The sequence below is a fragment of the Aspergillus terreus genome, genomic scaffold, assembly GCF_000149615.1.
Source record: "Aspergillus terreus NIH2624 scaffold_10 genomic scaffold, whole genome shotgun sequence".
In the NCBI taxonomy this organism is placed as follows: domain Eukaryota; kingdom Fungi; phylum Ascomycota; class Eurotiomycetes; order Eurotiales; family Aspergillaceae; genus Aspergillus; species Aspergillus terreus.
The window spans coordinates 833616-848140 of record NT_165933.1 but is presented as its reverse complement, the minus strand read 5'-3'; the positions used below and the strand labels follow the sequence as shown (position 1 = coordinate 848140).

General features: G+C 52.6%; 6 protein-coding genes across 6 annotated transcripts in view; 3 read left to right on the top strand and 3 right to left on the bottom strand.

Annotated features, from left to right (window-relative positions):
- ATEG_07145 (intradiol ring-cleavage dioxygenase) overlaps window positions 1–289 on the bottom strand; it is a gene marked incomplete at both ends in the record, with an annotated part of 1418 nt that extends 1129 nt beyond the window's left edge. Inside the window, one exon of the mRNA XM_001209831.1 lies at window positions 40–289. Coding sequence (XP_001209831.1) covers window positions 40–289 — 250 coding nt within the window. The remainder of the gene's footprint in view (window positions 1–39) is intronic.
- Window positions 290–1568: 1279 nt separating this feature from the next.
- ATEG_07144 (uncharacterized protein) lies at window positions 1569–3392 on the bottom strand (the record flags this gene model as incomplete). The annotated part of the gene is made up of 5 exons (XM_001209830.1): window positions 1569–1853; window positions 1908–2258; window positions 2314–2365; window positions 2420–3156; window positions 3225–3392. The coding sequence occupies 5 exons, from the start codon at window positions 3390–3392 to the stop codon at window positions 1569–1571; spliced, it is 1593 nt and encodes a 530-aa protein (XP_001209830.1).
- A 3583-nt stretch (window positions 3393–6975) lies between these two features.
- ATEG_07143 (uncharacterized protein) lies at window positions 6976–7655 on the bottom strand (the record flags this gene model as incomplete). The annotated part of the gene is made up of 2 exons (XM_001209829.1): window positions 6976–7001; window positions 7181–7655. 2 exons carry the CDS (start codon window positions 7653–7655, stop codon window positions 6976–6978), a joined length of 501 nt encoding a protein of 166 aa, XP_001209829.1.
- Window positions 7656–8371: 716 nt separating this feature from the next.
- ATEG_07142 (aminoglycoside phosphotransferase family protein) lies at window positions 8372–10282 on the top strand (the record flags this gene model as incomplete). Its single annotated transcript, XM_001209828.1, has 2 exons — window positions 8372–8527; window positions 8579–10282. The coding sequence occupies 2 exons, from the start codon at window positions 8372–8374 to the stop codon at window positions 10280–10282; spliced, it is 1860 nt and encodes a 619-aa protein (XP_001209828.1).
- A 536-nt stretch (window positions 10283–10818) lies between these two features.
- On the top strand, window positions 10819–12714 carry ATEG_07141 (TolB family protein; the record flags this gene model as incomplete). Its single annotated transcript, XM_001209827.1, has 1 exon — window positions 10819–12714. One exon carries the CDS (start codon window positions 10819–10821, stop codon window positions 12712–12714), a length of 1896 nt encoding a protein of 631 aa, XP_001209827.1.
- Window positions 12715–13481: 767 nt separating this feature from the next.
- On the top strand, window positions 13482–13991 carry ATEG_07140 (uncharacterized protein; the record flags this gene model as incomplete). Its single annotated transcript, XM_001209826.1, has 1 exon — window positions 13482–13991. One exon carries the CDS (start codon window positions 13482–13484, stop codon window positions 13989–13991), a length of 510 nt encoding a protein of 169 aa, XP_001209826.1.
- Between the last annotated feature and the right edge of the window lie 534 nt (window positions 13992–14525).

Sequence of the window (14525 nt, the reverse complement as noted above, 5' to 3'; positions counted from 1 at the left end):
GGCCTTTACACAGGCCTGATGGTAGAGGAGCAAACGTACGAGTCTGCAGGCCCTTGCTGCGGCGCAGGTTGTCGACCATCTGGGCGCGACGCGCGACGTTCTGTCTCTCCTGGCCGCGAGCACGCAGCTTGTCGGCGCACTGGTTCAGACTGCGCGCGTGCTTCGGCGCATGCTTGAGGTAGGCAGCGCGCTCAGCGGCCTCGGCCTTGACGTCGTGGCCTGGATGCGCGGAGGCCACGCTGGCCAGACCAGCTAGGCCAGCGACGAGGGTAGAAGCAAGATGGACCATGTTGCGATTGCGATTGCAATTGAAAGAAGTGAAGTGAGCAGAGACTGGGAATGCGATGGAAGGAATGAACGGAATGGAGTCGCAGTCGACGGACCAAGTCGCGGTCTTTATACCATGGACTCGCGCCCCGGCCAAGCATGAATACCGAATATACCCAAGGCACTCTATCTAGTTACGAAACGGAGCCGGCTAAATGAGACGAGGAATATTCCTCAGCAGAGGGGCGTGACCCGCCTGCGGGGATGATTGCCTACAGAGACCCATCCGGCATTGGTAGGGCGGATCTCCGGCGGTGCTTGGAATAGATGAAGATGGCTCTTTTTTGGGGCATCTGGAGACGGATCGGCGTTGGCTGGCGAGGCTGTATCCAAGGAACGGCGTGCTGCTAAGGTCTAGATGCATACTATAGGTAGGTTCGGGACGACGGGGAACAGCTAGTCGCCGGTGGACGGCCCAGTCAACGGCAAGTATTTAGTCAGGGGGTATTGTGGGAGACTATCCTCATGCTGATACTCCTAATACTCCTGAGGACGCATGGAAGGCGGATTCCGTGAATCAAGCTCATCCTCTATAGACTGAAGCATCTTGGCAAGCGCGCCAAGCCAGAGATGATAAATAGCCCCATCGTGATTTGCGGAAATTCCGCGGCCCGCACGCCAAGCAATGGATTGGTTGACGATCCTTGCTTGATAGCGACAGCATGGCGTAACGGAGTCGTCGGTCGTCGTACTTTAGGCATACGCAGCACGTCTTGGCATGGCGGAGTCCGTCCGTGGTCGGAGAGCCAGTTTGCCGATTATTCAGCATGCTATACCGAGCACTCCGTACGGGGCATCCTACGAGTAGTATGGAAGGGGATCGAACATGCCCTGGCTCGATGCAACCATTTGATTCTGGCTAGGCATGCTGGCCATGTTCGTTTCATCTCCTGTCTCAAGAGTCAGGGTAGTTTGTCCGACTACGGTGCCTAACTGTCGACCCAGATTACGACTATACGGCCCCATTAGTATGTTCACTTTGGTGGCCTGGCAGTCATTTTTATATCTGACACTAACAATGACGTTGGTCCGTTCAGTCCGACATCTCTAAATTCCTTCATCCGATGTACTATACTCCATATTCCTTACTACAATCATCTTGATTCGACAGAATCACGTATCTGCATTAATCTCATTGCACAAGGGAAATTATAATAACATGAAGCATAACCGCGGGTATACATCAGGGATCAGAGCCAACATATCAGGCAAAGAGACACCTCAGGGGTAATGTCTCCGGATTAAACCTCTTGGTGAGCGACCGTGGTCTTCTCGTGGAGCTCCTTCTCGCTAAGACCCATCTCGGCAGCAAAGGTGCCGTGGGGCTTCCACTTGGCCGAAGTGCGAGGAGTAGTCTCCTCCATCATCTTGTCGACCTGTTCCAGGGTGAGACCCTTGGTCTCGGGGATCAAGAAGTAGGTGTACACAAAGGCGCAGGCGCACAGAGATCCCCAGATGAAGAAGACCTTGGCCTTGAGGTCACCCTTGTCCTTGTCGACCATGTAAGGAGTGATGACGGCAATGATCTGTATCGTACGAGTTAGTAACGTGTTTCAGGAAGAGGATGGACGGTGACGTACGCAGTTCCAGAGCCAGTTCGAGGCAGTCGACAGAGCAACACCGCGGGAACGAATGGGCAGAGGGAAGATCTCGCCAATGACGACCCAGGCACCAGGACCCCAGGTGCTGGCGAAGAAGAAGATGTAGATACAGATGAACGAGATCTCGGCGCTGACAGCGGACTTGTTGCCACCGTCCACGGTACCGACAATGGCGACGATGAACTGGCAGATGACCATGCCCAGGGCACCCCAGAGGAGAAGAGGGCGACGGCCGAGCTTCTCCATGGTGTAGAAGGAGACGGGGGTGGAGAAGACGTTGACAATGGTGGTAATCATGCTGATCAGGAAGGGGTTTTCAATAGTACCGAGCTGTATCACAGTGAGTCAGTCAATAATCGATGCATCCAAGAGCGCCGATACTTACCGACTGGAAGAAGGTCGTGCCAAAGTAGAACACGAAGTTGACACCAGTCCACCTAGTCAGGATGTCAGCGATGAAGAAGTCAAAATCCAAATGAGGCGCAACATACTGCTGCATCATCTGAAGCGAAGTACCCAAGACGGTACGACGGATATTGCTGTTAGGATGGAAGATGTTTCCACGGAAGCAGTTAAACCAGGAGTTGAAGTAGCCACCCTGAGGCATGTGCTGAAGCTCATATTCGTTGTTGGCGACAATCTCGGCTAACTCCTGGGTGATGAGTTCCGAGTCCTTGGGCTGATCACGGACACGGGCGAGGGCCTCGGCGGCCTTGTCGAGCTGACCCTTGCGGACGTAGAAACGCGGGGACTCGGGCAGCAAGAAGAGACCGACGCCGAGGATAAGGGCCCAAAGCATCTGGAGACCGATGGGGATGCGGTAGGATCCCGAGTCGGTGCGGTTCTGGGTGCCGTAATCGACGCAGGACGCCAGCATCAAACCAATAGTGATACAGAACTGGTATCCCGACACGATGGCACCACGCACCTTGCGGGGAGCAATCTCGGACATGTACAGAATGATAATGGCGGAGACGAAACCGACACCAAAACCAGCAATCAGACGACCGACGACCAGAAGGGCGAGAGCGGAGGAGGCAGTTTGAAGGACGACACCGATGATGAAGATGGTGCAGCCGGCGATGATAGTCGTCCGACGCCCAAACCAATCGGCAAGATCACCAGCAATCAGAGCACCGAAAAAGGTTCCAGCAGACAGAATGGAGGTAATCAAGGACTTCTTCCAGGAGGGAACGACAAAGTCGGCCTCGGGGGTAGTTGCGGGATCCTACCATGACCAGATAATTAGCAACTCTGGCTGTGTTGGGACCGGAAGATGCAGAGAGGGGGACATACCAGGTTCTCAAACTCTTGAATGAAGAAGTCCATACCCATAACGCCGTTGATATAACCAGAGTCGTAACCGAAGAAGATACCACCGAAAGCCGCAAAGGCGCACATCATGTAGGTCTTGAAGGTGACGGGGGCCTCGACCCGCGCCACATCAGGCACACCATCAGCCATTATGACAGGAACGCCCTGCTTGGAGCCGGAGGGTCTTGAAATTTGGTCTTTGGAAGAGGAGTGGGGTGGAAGAGAGAAGATGGTGTGGTGAAAGAGAGGGGGAGGAGGTAGATAAGATCGATATCAAAGGAGGATACGGATACTGAAGGAAAGAAGTAGTTGACGATCACGAAGAGAGCAAGAACCGGGGGGGAGACCAACTGCTTTTTATAATGCATGGATCGGATCCCCAGACGGTTGGGAGCAGGACAGAAGTGAATCGGCTCAGACCCGGGGCCGGGGAAATGCCCACGGGGATTCATGCTTCACTCGGCTCCATGCGATTTTTTTTCCTGTCGCCCCACGGGTCACCATGCCATTGACAGGAAGACGCCAAGAGTGGCGCTTCGAACGAACAATTCGCTTACGCTGTCTGGATTCGCTTTGGATGAGCCGAGGACAGCCCAAGGCATAGGGCTATTCCAGAACAGGGACCAACTAGGGGACTAACTAGCTGATAGTCCACTTAGATGGCTAGTCGAACCAGGCATATCCCACTCCATTCGTTCGCTTCGAGGTCGGCTCTGGCGAATGTTTCAGTGGGATTCGGAGCCTGTACGACTTGGGGGAGTCTGCGTTCGTGCTGCAACTCCGTACTAGGGGAAGCCTGGGGTCGAGGTGATACCGTCCAGCCATGTGCACGGACACGCTAGGCGGCCAAAACATGGTTCGCCTTCCTCCAGCGCGCGATGATTGGAGAACCAGCGGCGGCGAGATACTAAGTCAGGGAATTCTGGCCAAACAGAGGCTCGGGTCTAGGCCGGACGGGCGCCCGAGAAGAAGTTGGGGAGTCGAACTTCAAGTATACTAAAGTTTTCCTGTGGAAAGTTCCATCGGCGCCCGTTCCAGGTTCGGCCAAGTGTCCGGTCGGGACACGCAGTGATTGGGCAGAAGTGACAGGGGTCGGAAAACTCAGCCTACCACGTGTGGCCGACCGGGAATATAGCCCCACGAGCACCGATAAGCTTACCCCAAACAGGAAAGGATGGCCCGATCATTTCCCTTTGCGTGCAAGAAAACGCTGGTATTCTACTGTATTGATCGGTATTACGGTCAATCCCGACACCCCCATCGAGCCGTGACAGAAGGGACCAGACGCTCATGGACCCTGCATGAAAAATATCATCCACGGTTGGCGAGATATCGCAGGATGGGAATCAACTATTCGAGAAAACACATTCCGACAGGCTCAATGTAACCATAATCCCCAGGATTCAGAACATCCGCCTATGATCGGCTCCCAGCTCCGTGAAGGGGACGGACACTCGGCGCCACTGCAACGGCAGCGATCCTGCGAGACAACAGAAGCCTCGCAAGTCCATCCTACCCGCAGGTGATGAGACACTACGGCATTGTGGCGTCCTCCACCCAAAGTCTTTGTTCAACATGCCTTCGCCCGAGGAACATGCCCGATCTCACCGAGTCATCGGTCATCTGATTTCGGCCCGTCCAGCGCTCGCGTGTCTATGATGCGGATGCGATGTTATTTTGGGCTTTGCCACTGGAGCTGAAGTTCAACGTGACCCGATTAGCAAGCGGGGAGGGACGTGAGCTGGCATGACACCAGGCGGAGATTCTTCTGATTGCGGGTGGGAGCGACGGCCGTATGCCAAGACAGGCTAAGCGTGCGCTGGCGGCCATCATTGGGACGGTGACGATGCCGCCGTCTGCATCAGGCTACGACCGATCCCGACTAGTCAGTTAGCATGCACTCAACAAAAGGGGCGCGGGGTGGCGAATCGATTGTTTTTGCCGAGGATCTAACGATGCCGCGTGGTCCTCCGTATTCCAACAATACTGTAATGATCATGATCCCGTGTCCACGGGTCAGTCAGAATGTCAGTCTAGAACCCATCTTACGACGCGCACCGATCAGGCCTGTCTCCCCGCGGGGATCCCCAGAATCGCACCACGGATCCCACCCGGTGAGACGTTTGCGTTAGCCAGACGTCTGAGCCGGGGTTGGAAAGCCGCTGCTACCACGGTCATGCAAGCTGATACTCGGCTGCCAAGAGGTGAGCTCATCTACTAGAGTTTTCATCGCACGAAACTCCCTCGCTTATTCGTCTGTGCTGCGCATAATCTCCGTCCCCCGCGTTGGGCTGGATACGGACCGTCTACGGAGTACCAAGTCGCGCCAATTTCTCTCCAATTTCCGAGGGGTGTCCTGTGGTTTCGACTCGTCTGAGTGCGTCTGAAAGTAATGGCCGAACATTGGTTCTGTAGCTGTGTCGGGACAGAATGACTCGCAGCTGTTATTCGGGCTGGAATCAACCCCTTTCTCTCGAGAGGACCTCTCCGCGAGATCCAGAGATACCAGCGACCAGCTTATGCTACTGCGTCCGCCTTCAGGTCTGTCGAACAATCGATGATCTGCACCCTTCATCCGTCGAGACCCCTGCACGTCGCAATATATCCAGATCAGACAGATGAAACACATCTTAGCCTGCTGAAAGTTGAAAAAGATCTGCAGTTTCATCGTGCACGCCAGTTCAGGAATTTCGGCTTGGGTTCCGACGCTCGGAGAAGCTTTTCCAGGGCAATGAGTATGTCGACCGTCTGGGTACACACAGTAGCACATTTGGAGTTGCGATCGTACCAATATGAAGACCGCAGGTGATAGTTGTCTTACAAAATTTCTACTCATCGCGTCCATATAACGGCTGGTGCGTGCTTCAAATGGCATATTTTCAACTCTTGGAGCCTTGCTCTACCACATCAGCCATCCACTGTTACACAGGATATCCCAGCATTCTACTCATGATGCGTTGGAGCCTACCAGGCATGGTAGCCCAAAGACATTCTTGCCCCATGGGTTCTCTTTGTCGACCTTGCATCCAACGGTAGCATTACATAACATCAAAGAGAGCTCTCGCTAGGGCTCGTGGGCCTACTCCGGAGTAGTTAGAATTAAATGGGACCAAAGATATACTTGGAAGAACTAGGTATAGGACCCATTCAGTCTACCCGTTCTCCGGGGAAACTTCGGCTGTCCCAGCAGCGGCAGAATCTTAAGCCCGGCCGGGAAATGTTTGGGACCCGTTCAAGCGTAAAGGACTTCCGGTGGCTATAACACACAGTTTGTATTGATCGGAAACCGTTGGGTGGTATTCAGACCACGACAATAAGCGTGGGCCGCCCTATCAACAAGTGTGATTCCGATGGTGGTGCGACACTCGTAGACACGCGTGGGACTGTCTCATAATCCTATCGAATCATCCGCAGAGATCGAGTTTGTGTCGCACACGGACCGTATCCGCAGGCGGTCATAATGACAGCCTACGAAGTACCTATGTAGTTGACTCTGGACCAAAATGGTTACTCAAACGAACGGGACACAAATTTTTCGGGTTGTCTTAAACTTATTCGACATCGGCTTCGGTTCGACTTGATTCTGTTCTGTTGCATTGAAAACAGATTTAGATGTTTGAACTCGGTTAGTAAACTGCTAATTGTAGTTCATCCATGATTTATTAGGATTCTTTTTAAAATGTCTGTCAGGGCTGACCCGTCCAAGTTAAGTAATTCGGGTTGTGCAGGTGAACTAGGTACCTAGGTACTCAAGGATTGCTATACGCGACATAATGTAGAAGGACGTCAGACTCTCTAATCTCAACACCGTACCAAACCCATCAGAATGTTTAGTCCTCCATTCTTCCTCTGAGCTTGACTGAAAAAAGGGCTCGACATATAAAAAGGACGCTCAGGAGGAGATTCTCCCCTCGATATATTGCCCTCTTGCCGATGACCCAAAAGCGACTGCATCCGAGCTTGAAACGTCGCATTATGCTCCAACTTCCCAATAGGCTTCGCTGCAGATGCTTTCGCATCAAAGAACCGCGCATCTGGCTCTCCAACAATCGACAATCCTGCCCCGGGGGTCCATTTTCTGTTGGTTCTGATACAGCTTCGTTCGATATCATCGGAACTGTGATTTATCATGTCTCTCCAAAAGTCACCTTCTCCAGGCTTTAATAATCTGGCACGCTCGAGCATCATAGTTGCACCCACAACCCAATATTGACAGTTCCCTTCACCGAACACGGGAATGTTGGATTTATCTTCTCCATATGCGGATAGTAGAGAGGCGGCTTGGTCTTTGGCCTCGGCAGAGAACGTGGTCAGTTCACAGCGGCCTCTCAAACCTGGGTCGTCAAAAGGCTGTGTCCGTGGATCATAGATGAAGTCTGTATCGTTGGATTGCGAATGTGATACATGTTGCATGTTGATGCGCCAAGCTCGTAGAGTGTGATTCCCATGTGAGATGGCGTGTCTCCCAGAGAAGCATCGCCACGGCCATATATATTCACGGAGAGGCCATGTGTGGCTGTTGTAGTCGGCGTTGAATCCATGGTCGTGATAGGATGGTTTACCGTGCGAGTAGGAGCCTAGAAGAATATATAGAATGGCAACGGGCCAACAAAACAAGACAATTTGTTCCCGAAGATTTGATCAAGACTGAACAACTGGGAGTCGGGAAACGAAGTGTTTCATGCACGTTCATGGCGATTGCAATGTTCGCTCCCCATGACATCCACGACATGACGCATGGATACAGGCACATACGAGCGCCTACGGGAAGCATCGCGATTCAAAAATAAAAGGATATTTCTATAGCCGCCAGCCTACCCCGCTTTCGCCTTGTGGTCGACCTTGCGCTGTTTGACAGATGGAAACAACAGGGCATTGGACAGGTAGCCTTGTCCCCGGTTTCCCGGCGCTTAGGCTTTGTTTTACATCAGCGCTACTTGAATGTCTAGATTTCTACTAATTTTTTATCGCACGAGTATATATATCTCTGCCAAGATAGGGGGTGAGTAGAGACCAAAGATGTTATTTGTCATGCTCATATGTCGCATTATCCCAGAAGACAAACAGTTTGCTGCCTTTTCTGCCTTTTCTTAACTGCAGGACCATCGTGGTCAGTGGGATGATTCACCATGTCCGCCGCTCTATCAACGGATTGCCCGTCTGGAGAAGCCAGGGAAATCATGCAAGCGTTACCATCCATCTCAGCGAGCGCGAAACATGGAGAGATTTGGGGGATCGATTTACAGAAAGGCGATAAGCAGCTAATCTGCGCACTTATCCAAAAGGTAAACTTTCGAATGTGCATAAAAATTCCCAGAATGCTAAATCGTCTACAGTTTATTGACCACCATTGTCTCTTGCCTTCGTTGCAAGTTGCCAGAACAAAAGCTTCGCTTACCAGAACATTGGAATGGCGACGACGCAACACCCCACGAGCCCTCATCAGCGAAGCAAAAAGCACGCTTCCAGGGTTGAACTTGCTCCACCTTTCAGAAATCCAAGGGAAATACGTCATGTGGGTAACGATAGATGAGAAGTTAATGAGAGGATACGCCCCAATATATTCTGACTTGAGAACGTCATCAGGGCTTGTCGATTTGGGACTGGCTGTACTGGAGCTGCTGGCAGATCTGCTCCTTACACGCGCATCTGGAGATGACACGCCCAGCAGTCTGACAGCTCTGTGTGTTGTGGATTTTAAACTGCATGACGTCCCTCCGAACCGGAAGGGTCGTTCCTCATTTCGAGCGACACTGGGCATGGCTTTGGAAGAGCTAGTCTCACGGATTCACTCTCATTATCCTGGTCTACTGGAAAAGGCTTATATCATCCGCCCAAGTGATGACTACCTTGCAAGCTTGGACATTCCGGAATACCTACTGAGGCAAACCGTGCTATTAGAGAATCCCAAAGAGCTTGTCCTTCATCTGGGACTTGACGTGTCACCTGAATATGGCGGGCAGGGCGCCCCACTTGCGGATTCAGACCTCCTTAAGCACGCGAGCATTGAGGCTAAGAGCGACGAAGTCAAATCAGATACACAAGAAGCGTCAAAAATCGACCCCACATCGGCCACAGCATGCCCAGAACAGCAAGGTAACACAGAGGGACTATCCCGTTCTTCCGTGCAACCCACCGATACCCGGTCTTTGGATGAACTAGCGTCAGAGGGGACAGAGCTTCGCCTCATATATTCGGAGACAATAGGACCACCTGAGATCATACTGGACCCTGAAGACCTCAAAACCGCGGAGGCTGTAGCCCCGGGCAAACAGGGCGCTAGTTTAGCATTTGCCGACTCAGATATGGTGGTGAAGTACGGCTATGGAGTCCGCTTAGCGGAGGCAGAAGCTATGTTTCTAGTCTCCAAGCGAACGACTATCCCGACACCCAAGTTGTTGAGCGCATATATCCTTGATGGCACCGGGTATATAATCATGTCCTATGAGGAAGGAGAACCGCTTGGGCATTACTTCGACCGCGTCTCCGAGGCGGAGCAGGGGAAGGTCCTGCAGCAACTACGCGATTACGTTGAGCAGATGAGAAGCATCAAAGGGGACTTCATTGGCGGTATTGACTATTCATCCTGTTGTGATGGTATCTTTGAGGGTGGCTTTGGCGATTACACGAAGTATAGCTATGGGCCGTACGAGTCCGAGGAGAGCTTTAACGAAGGTATAGTCCAGGCTCTACGGGACCGCCTCCCCGCTGAATTGTTGAAAAGTGAAGGGGATCCTGATTCGGTCTTTTTCACCAGCGAGTTTCTTCTCTATCAGACAGTTCGAGGCCTCAAAGGCCACGAGATTGTTTTCACACACGGTGACCTCCATCACGGAAACATCATTGTCCGGGCTGACGGAACCGTCGTCCTTTTGGACTGGGGATCTGCCGGGTTCTGGCCCGAATACTGGGAGTTTTATCGTGCGATGTTTGGCTCCCCTTGGAAAGTGTCCTGGGATCGAATGGTGGAGAAATTCATTCCGCCATATTACGTTGAGAGCGCCATCATGCAGAAGGTTTTTGCCACTGTGTGGTACTGATTTGGCATGGGAGAATGGCTTCACAGTACCCCAACGCGCAAGGAGTTGATGGTTTACAGCGAAGAGATGGATGGTGGCAATCAGTATTTAGCATGAAGTATTGGAAAATGCGAAAAGCAGACCGTGAGTGAGTCGTCCTAGGACATATTCAGATCATCATGGCTAACTCGTACCAGACTCTCGCCCACAAGACTTCAAATGCGCCTCTCGTGAACCAAGACACGCACATAACATGTTACTATCAAATAGGGCCGCAGTTCCTGGAAGTGAGCAGCGAACAATGGATAGGTATCTCATGTCGACCTGATCGCCTGTTATCAGAGAACATTACCGAATCGGGTAAACAGTACGGATACGAATCCGGTGATCGTCGCGTATCCGTATTGTTTCCTGAAAAGGGTACTTCCAGGGTATTTGGAAACCTGCATGTCATAAGGTACAGTCTATGCCGGGCGCCTCAAATGATTCTTAAGAACGACAACAGCGTCTGGATTCCTTCCAACGCTGGAAAGGACACTCGCGCCTATCCCATCATCATGCATCTTCTTCGCAAGCCATTTGGTCTACTAAACATCCTTCCCATTCTCACTGCTCATGGATCGCCGGCTGTTCAAAAGAGTCTGGCCCCTCCACCTTCACCAGAGCCGATTGTGGTCACGGAATTGCCGTTGCCGCCGGTCACGCCCGACACCACAGAAGGATCTTGTACGCCAGACTTGAATCCAGGGCGGACGGGATGTCTTCTGCGCGACTCCCGGATTCAAAGCGGAAACTTCTTACCTGACGACAACCATGTTCTTGTTAGTCTGAACTTCTCCGGAGCCCCGGCTGCTCCTGACCCGGCTAGCATCTACAACGGTACGCAGTTGATCATCGTCAAAGCGGATGGCGACACGTTTCCCAACGGCGACCCGTGGAAGTGCATAACATGCGGCGTTCCAGAGAGTAACAAGGCGGGGAGCACTGAGTTGGCCCCTTATCCTCAAGCTTTCCGCGATGGGAAGAGGGTCCTGGTGGGCTCTAACATTGTCGACTGTGGCGATGAACAACTCGCATCCCCTGGATGCACCCCAGACAAGGTGCATATCTATCCGATCAGGTGGAATACGAAGCTGGATGGATCAGGCCCAGGAGGGGATATCCGAGAACTGCGGCTGCACCCGGACAATGTCCATCTCGGGTTCAATTCGTTCACGTTTGAGAATGGCCAGCTCGGCCAGTTTGCATATTTCAGTCGGCTGCAGTTCAATCCGAACCCCAGCGCGGGGGAGCCACGGACTGCGCGGTATGACTTGGTAAACGTCACCAGGCTATTCAGCCCCAAGAACCCGGCCAGCATCAGTGTTCACGGTAACCAACTGTTTATCAATGACTCGGCTATCTCGGTCGGAGAGCTTCGGGGGTTCAGTGGACGCGGAAAAGAAGTCACCTACATCGGAAACTCCGTAGAATCGTGCAACATCGATGTGTTTGCTGCCGATCTGACCACAGGCAGAGTCCGTCGGCTCACAAGCGATCCCGAATACGTCGATCCGGTTGATATCTCCCCCGACGACAAGTGGCATGTTATCCTCGATACTCGGGGCTCAGGTCGGCAGATGTTCCTCGCCGGCATGCGAGGCGTGCCCCCTCTCATTGACATGGTCACGGTCACGGCTGTTTCTTCTGTCCGGAACAACGGGGCGAGGCGCTTTTTCCAGCCCTGGCTGCTAGACCACGACGGAGACCGTGGAGACTACAATGGACAACAAGTCAATGCCGCAGGCGATGGCAGCCCTGGTAGCATCAATGATCCCAATTGGAACGCAGGCGCCGATCCGAAGTGGTCTCACGATGGGACCCGAATTGCATACTACCAGAACATGGTGGTTCCGCCCGCATGTGGTGGGAACAACCCCTTGCCTTGCCCGAACTCGACTGAGCCCGGTGGTCGTATAACCCGTCTGATGCTGGCGCACCTGACGAGTCGTGAGCCGTTACACCTGGAACCCGTGGCTCCGGTCTCGGATGAAGTTCCGTGGGGAACGCCATATGTTCCTGAAAGCCCTATTCCCGCTCTTTCGTATCCAGGAGACGGGAGTTATACGCTGCAGGGGAAGGTGTCAGGGTCTGCCCGCGTAACGATCATTGGCAACGCCGCTGGGTCAGCCCCCAGGACGATTGAAGTCGCGTATGACAACTATTCTGATGACGGGCTTCATTTCATTCATGGGTGGGAGAAGGTAACCAGCACGATGCTTTCACTGACACTCAACAAGCTCGACTGGTACTCGAACCTCGCCTCAACTGGGCAACAACATGCAACGAAGAAAACGGGCCCCGGCGGGTTCCATCTGGAGATTGACACTCTGGCAAACATCTTCAATGCGAATGGCACCTTGACGACTATGATCGACGGAAAGACTTGGAGACAGCCGCTTAATGGGGCCTAGGCTCTTATTATGATCAACAGCGCCGCTGTTGTCGGGCAGTAGGTCGTTGAGAGGACCTCGTATTCACCACGGGAAGTTGTGAAGCTAAGGCTACAGGAGCCAACATCGATTTCGCTTATGGATTAAGTAGGCCTTTCCGCACACTATCACATGGTGAATGGTTACTGTTTTCTCTCTTCTTCTTTCAACTGCTCCTCTCAACTCCATCCACACCAAACTCGTATTCTCATGTAGCCGCTAGCCTACTGCCTCCTCATGATTGCATAGAGCTGATCAGAGAGAAGACTCTGCCAAGAAATGATCGGAGATTCCGACCCAACTAGCGTATCCATTCTGGCTCTTCAGGATGCCCTATCCCCAATGCCTCGTATTCGGGGCACCAGTGGAAACCGTCCAGCGTTCAGCTTCTCTTGGCAAATAGACCCTGAAAAAACGAGGCTCGGCTATCCTCGTGTTCGGTAGGCGATGATATGTCCCATTGGCCGGAGAGGCACATACTGGGGCGTGTTAGCATGCCAAGTAGGTGATGTGTTCGTCTATTCGGTTGTCCATGTCCCTGTGGACATGCTTTGGTCCCCATCCTCGCCGCTAGAGCTAGATAGGGATGAAGAAAAGAGCCTCACAATGAGGCGCGAGTTCGTAGCGAAATGAGATATAAGTTAGGGGTATCCGTCTTGAGGAATGGGATCCTCTCTATCCATAACCGGTCTGTGTACCCTTATACATACTGAGCTCCTTTGAGACCACTTCAAGAGACATACACCAAGATGCGTTTCACATCCATTACCCTCGCCTTTGCCCTCTCCGCCATGGCGGCAGCAACAACTCCTACCCTCACCGAGCGCGCTCCCGTCCAGCTGCGCCCCCTCAAGACGGTCCCCAAACCCAAGCCTCTGATCGCACGGGTCGCGTCCCCTCTTCCTTCGTCCTCCAGCATCCCAAGCGGATGCAGCGCCAGCGAAGACACCTGTGGCATCTACTGCATCCCGAGCTCGTACACATGCTGCCCCGACAAGTCCGGTGGCTGTGCTGCCGACGAGTACTGCGCCATGGGTGACAACGACCAGTATGGTTGCTGTCCCGAGGGCGAGACCTGCACCGGCGACGGCGGCTCTCAGGACTACTATGGTGATGGTTCCCAATATAATGACGACTCCAGTTCTGGTAGCTCGTCCGATAGCTCTTCTGACTCCACCGATGCGGCGGGTCATGTGAAGCCTGGTCTTGCAGGTGTTGGAGCGGGCGTTATGGGCGTTCTTGCTCTTGCTGTTCTTTAGGTAACGAGGTGTGCCTTGAGATCGCTTATTCTGTCCATCGTCGGGTCGTTGGCACTGGGGAGGGGTCGGGATGACATGCGCTTTGTGCTCTCGTGTATAATTTAATGTCTCATTGTGGCTCGCAGTATATTTCTGGTATCTTATTCCTGGAAAAGATCCTAATTGATAATGCCGTCCTGTTGATTGCATCTTGGTTAGCTGTCATAGCAACTTATCTTATGTAGCTTATTGGCCATTTTAAAACATTCACTCAATGTCTGTGTAGGAGCAAGAGAGGTAAGGAGAATAGATAATACTAACCTGCGAGTCTCATCGCTGGTGTGGACGAGAGTACTCGGCTTTCAATTTTCGAGCTGCGACAGCATCAATCCGCTTCCAGACAGACAGTCATGACATCCCAATGGCAGCTTCTGCGATCAATCGGCATTTCTGACAGAACTTCATAAGATGGGCGGTGATATCGTTTGGGATACTCAAAGTCCTCGACAAAAACGTTTCCACCTTGGCAATGAGCTTTTCGTCGTATGTGCGATA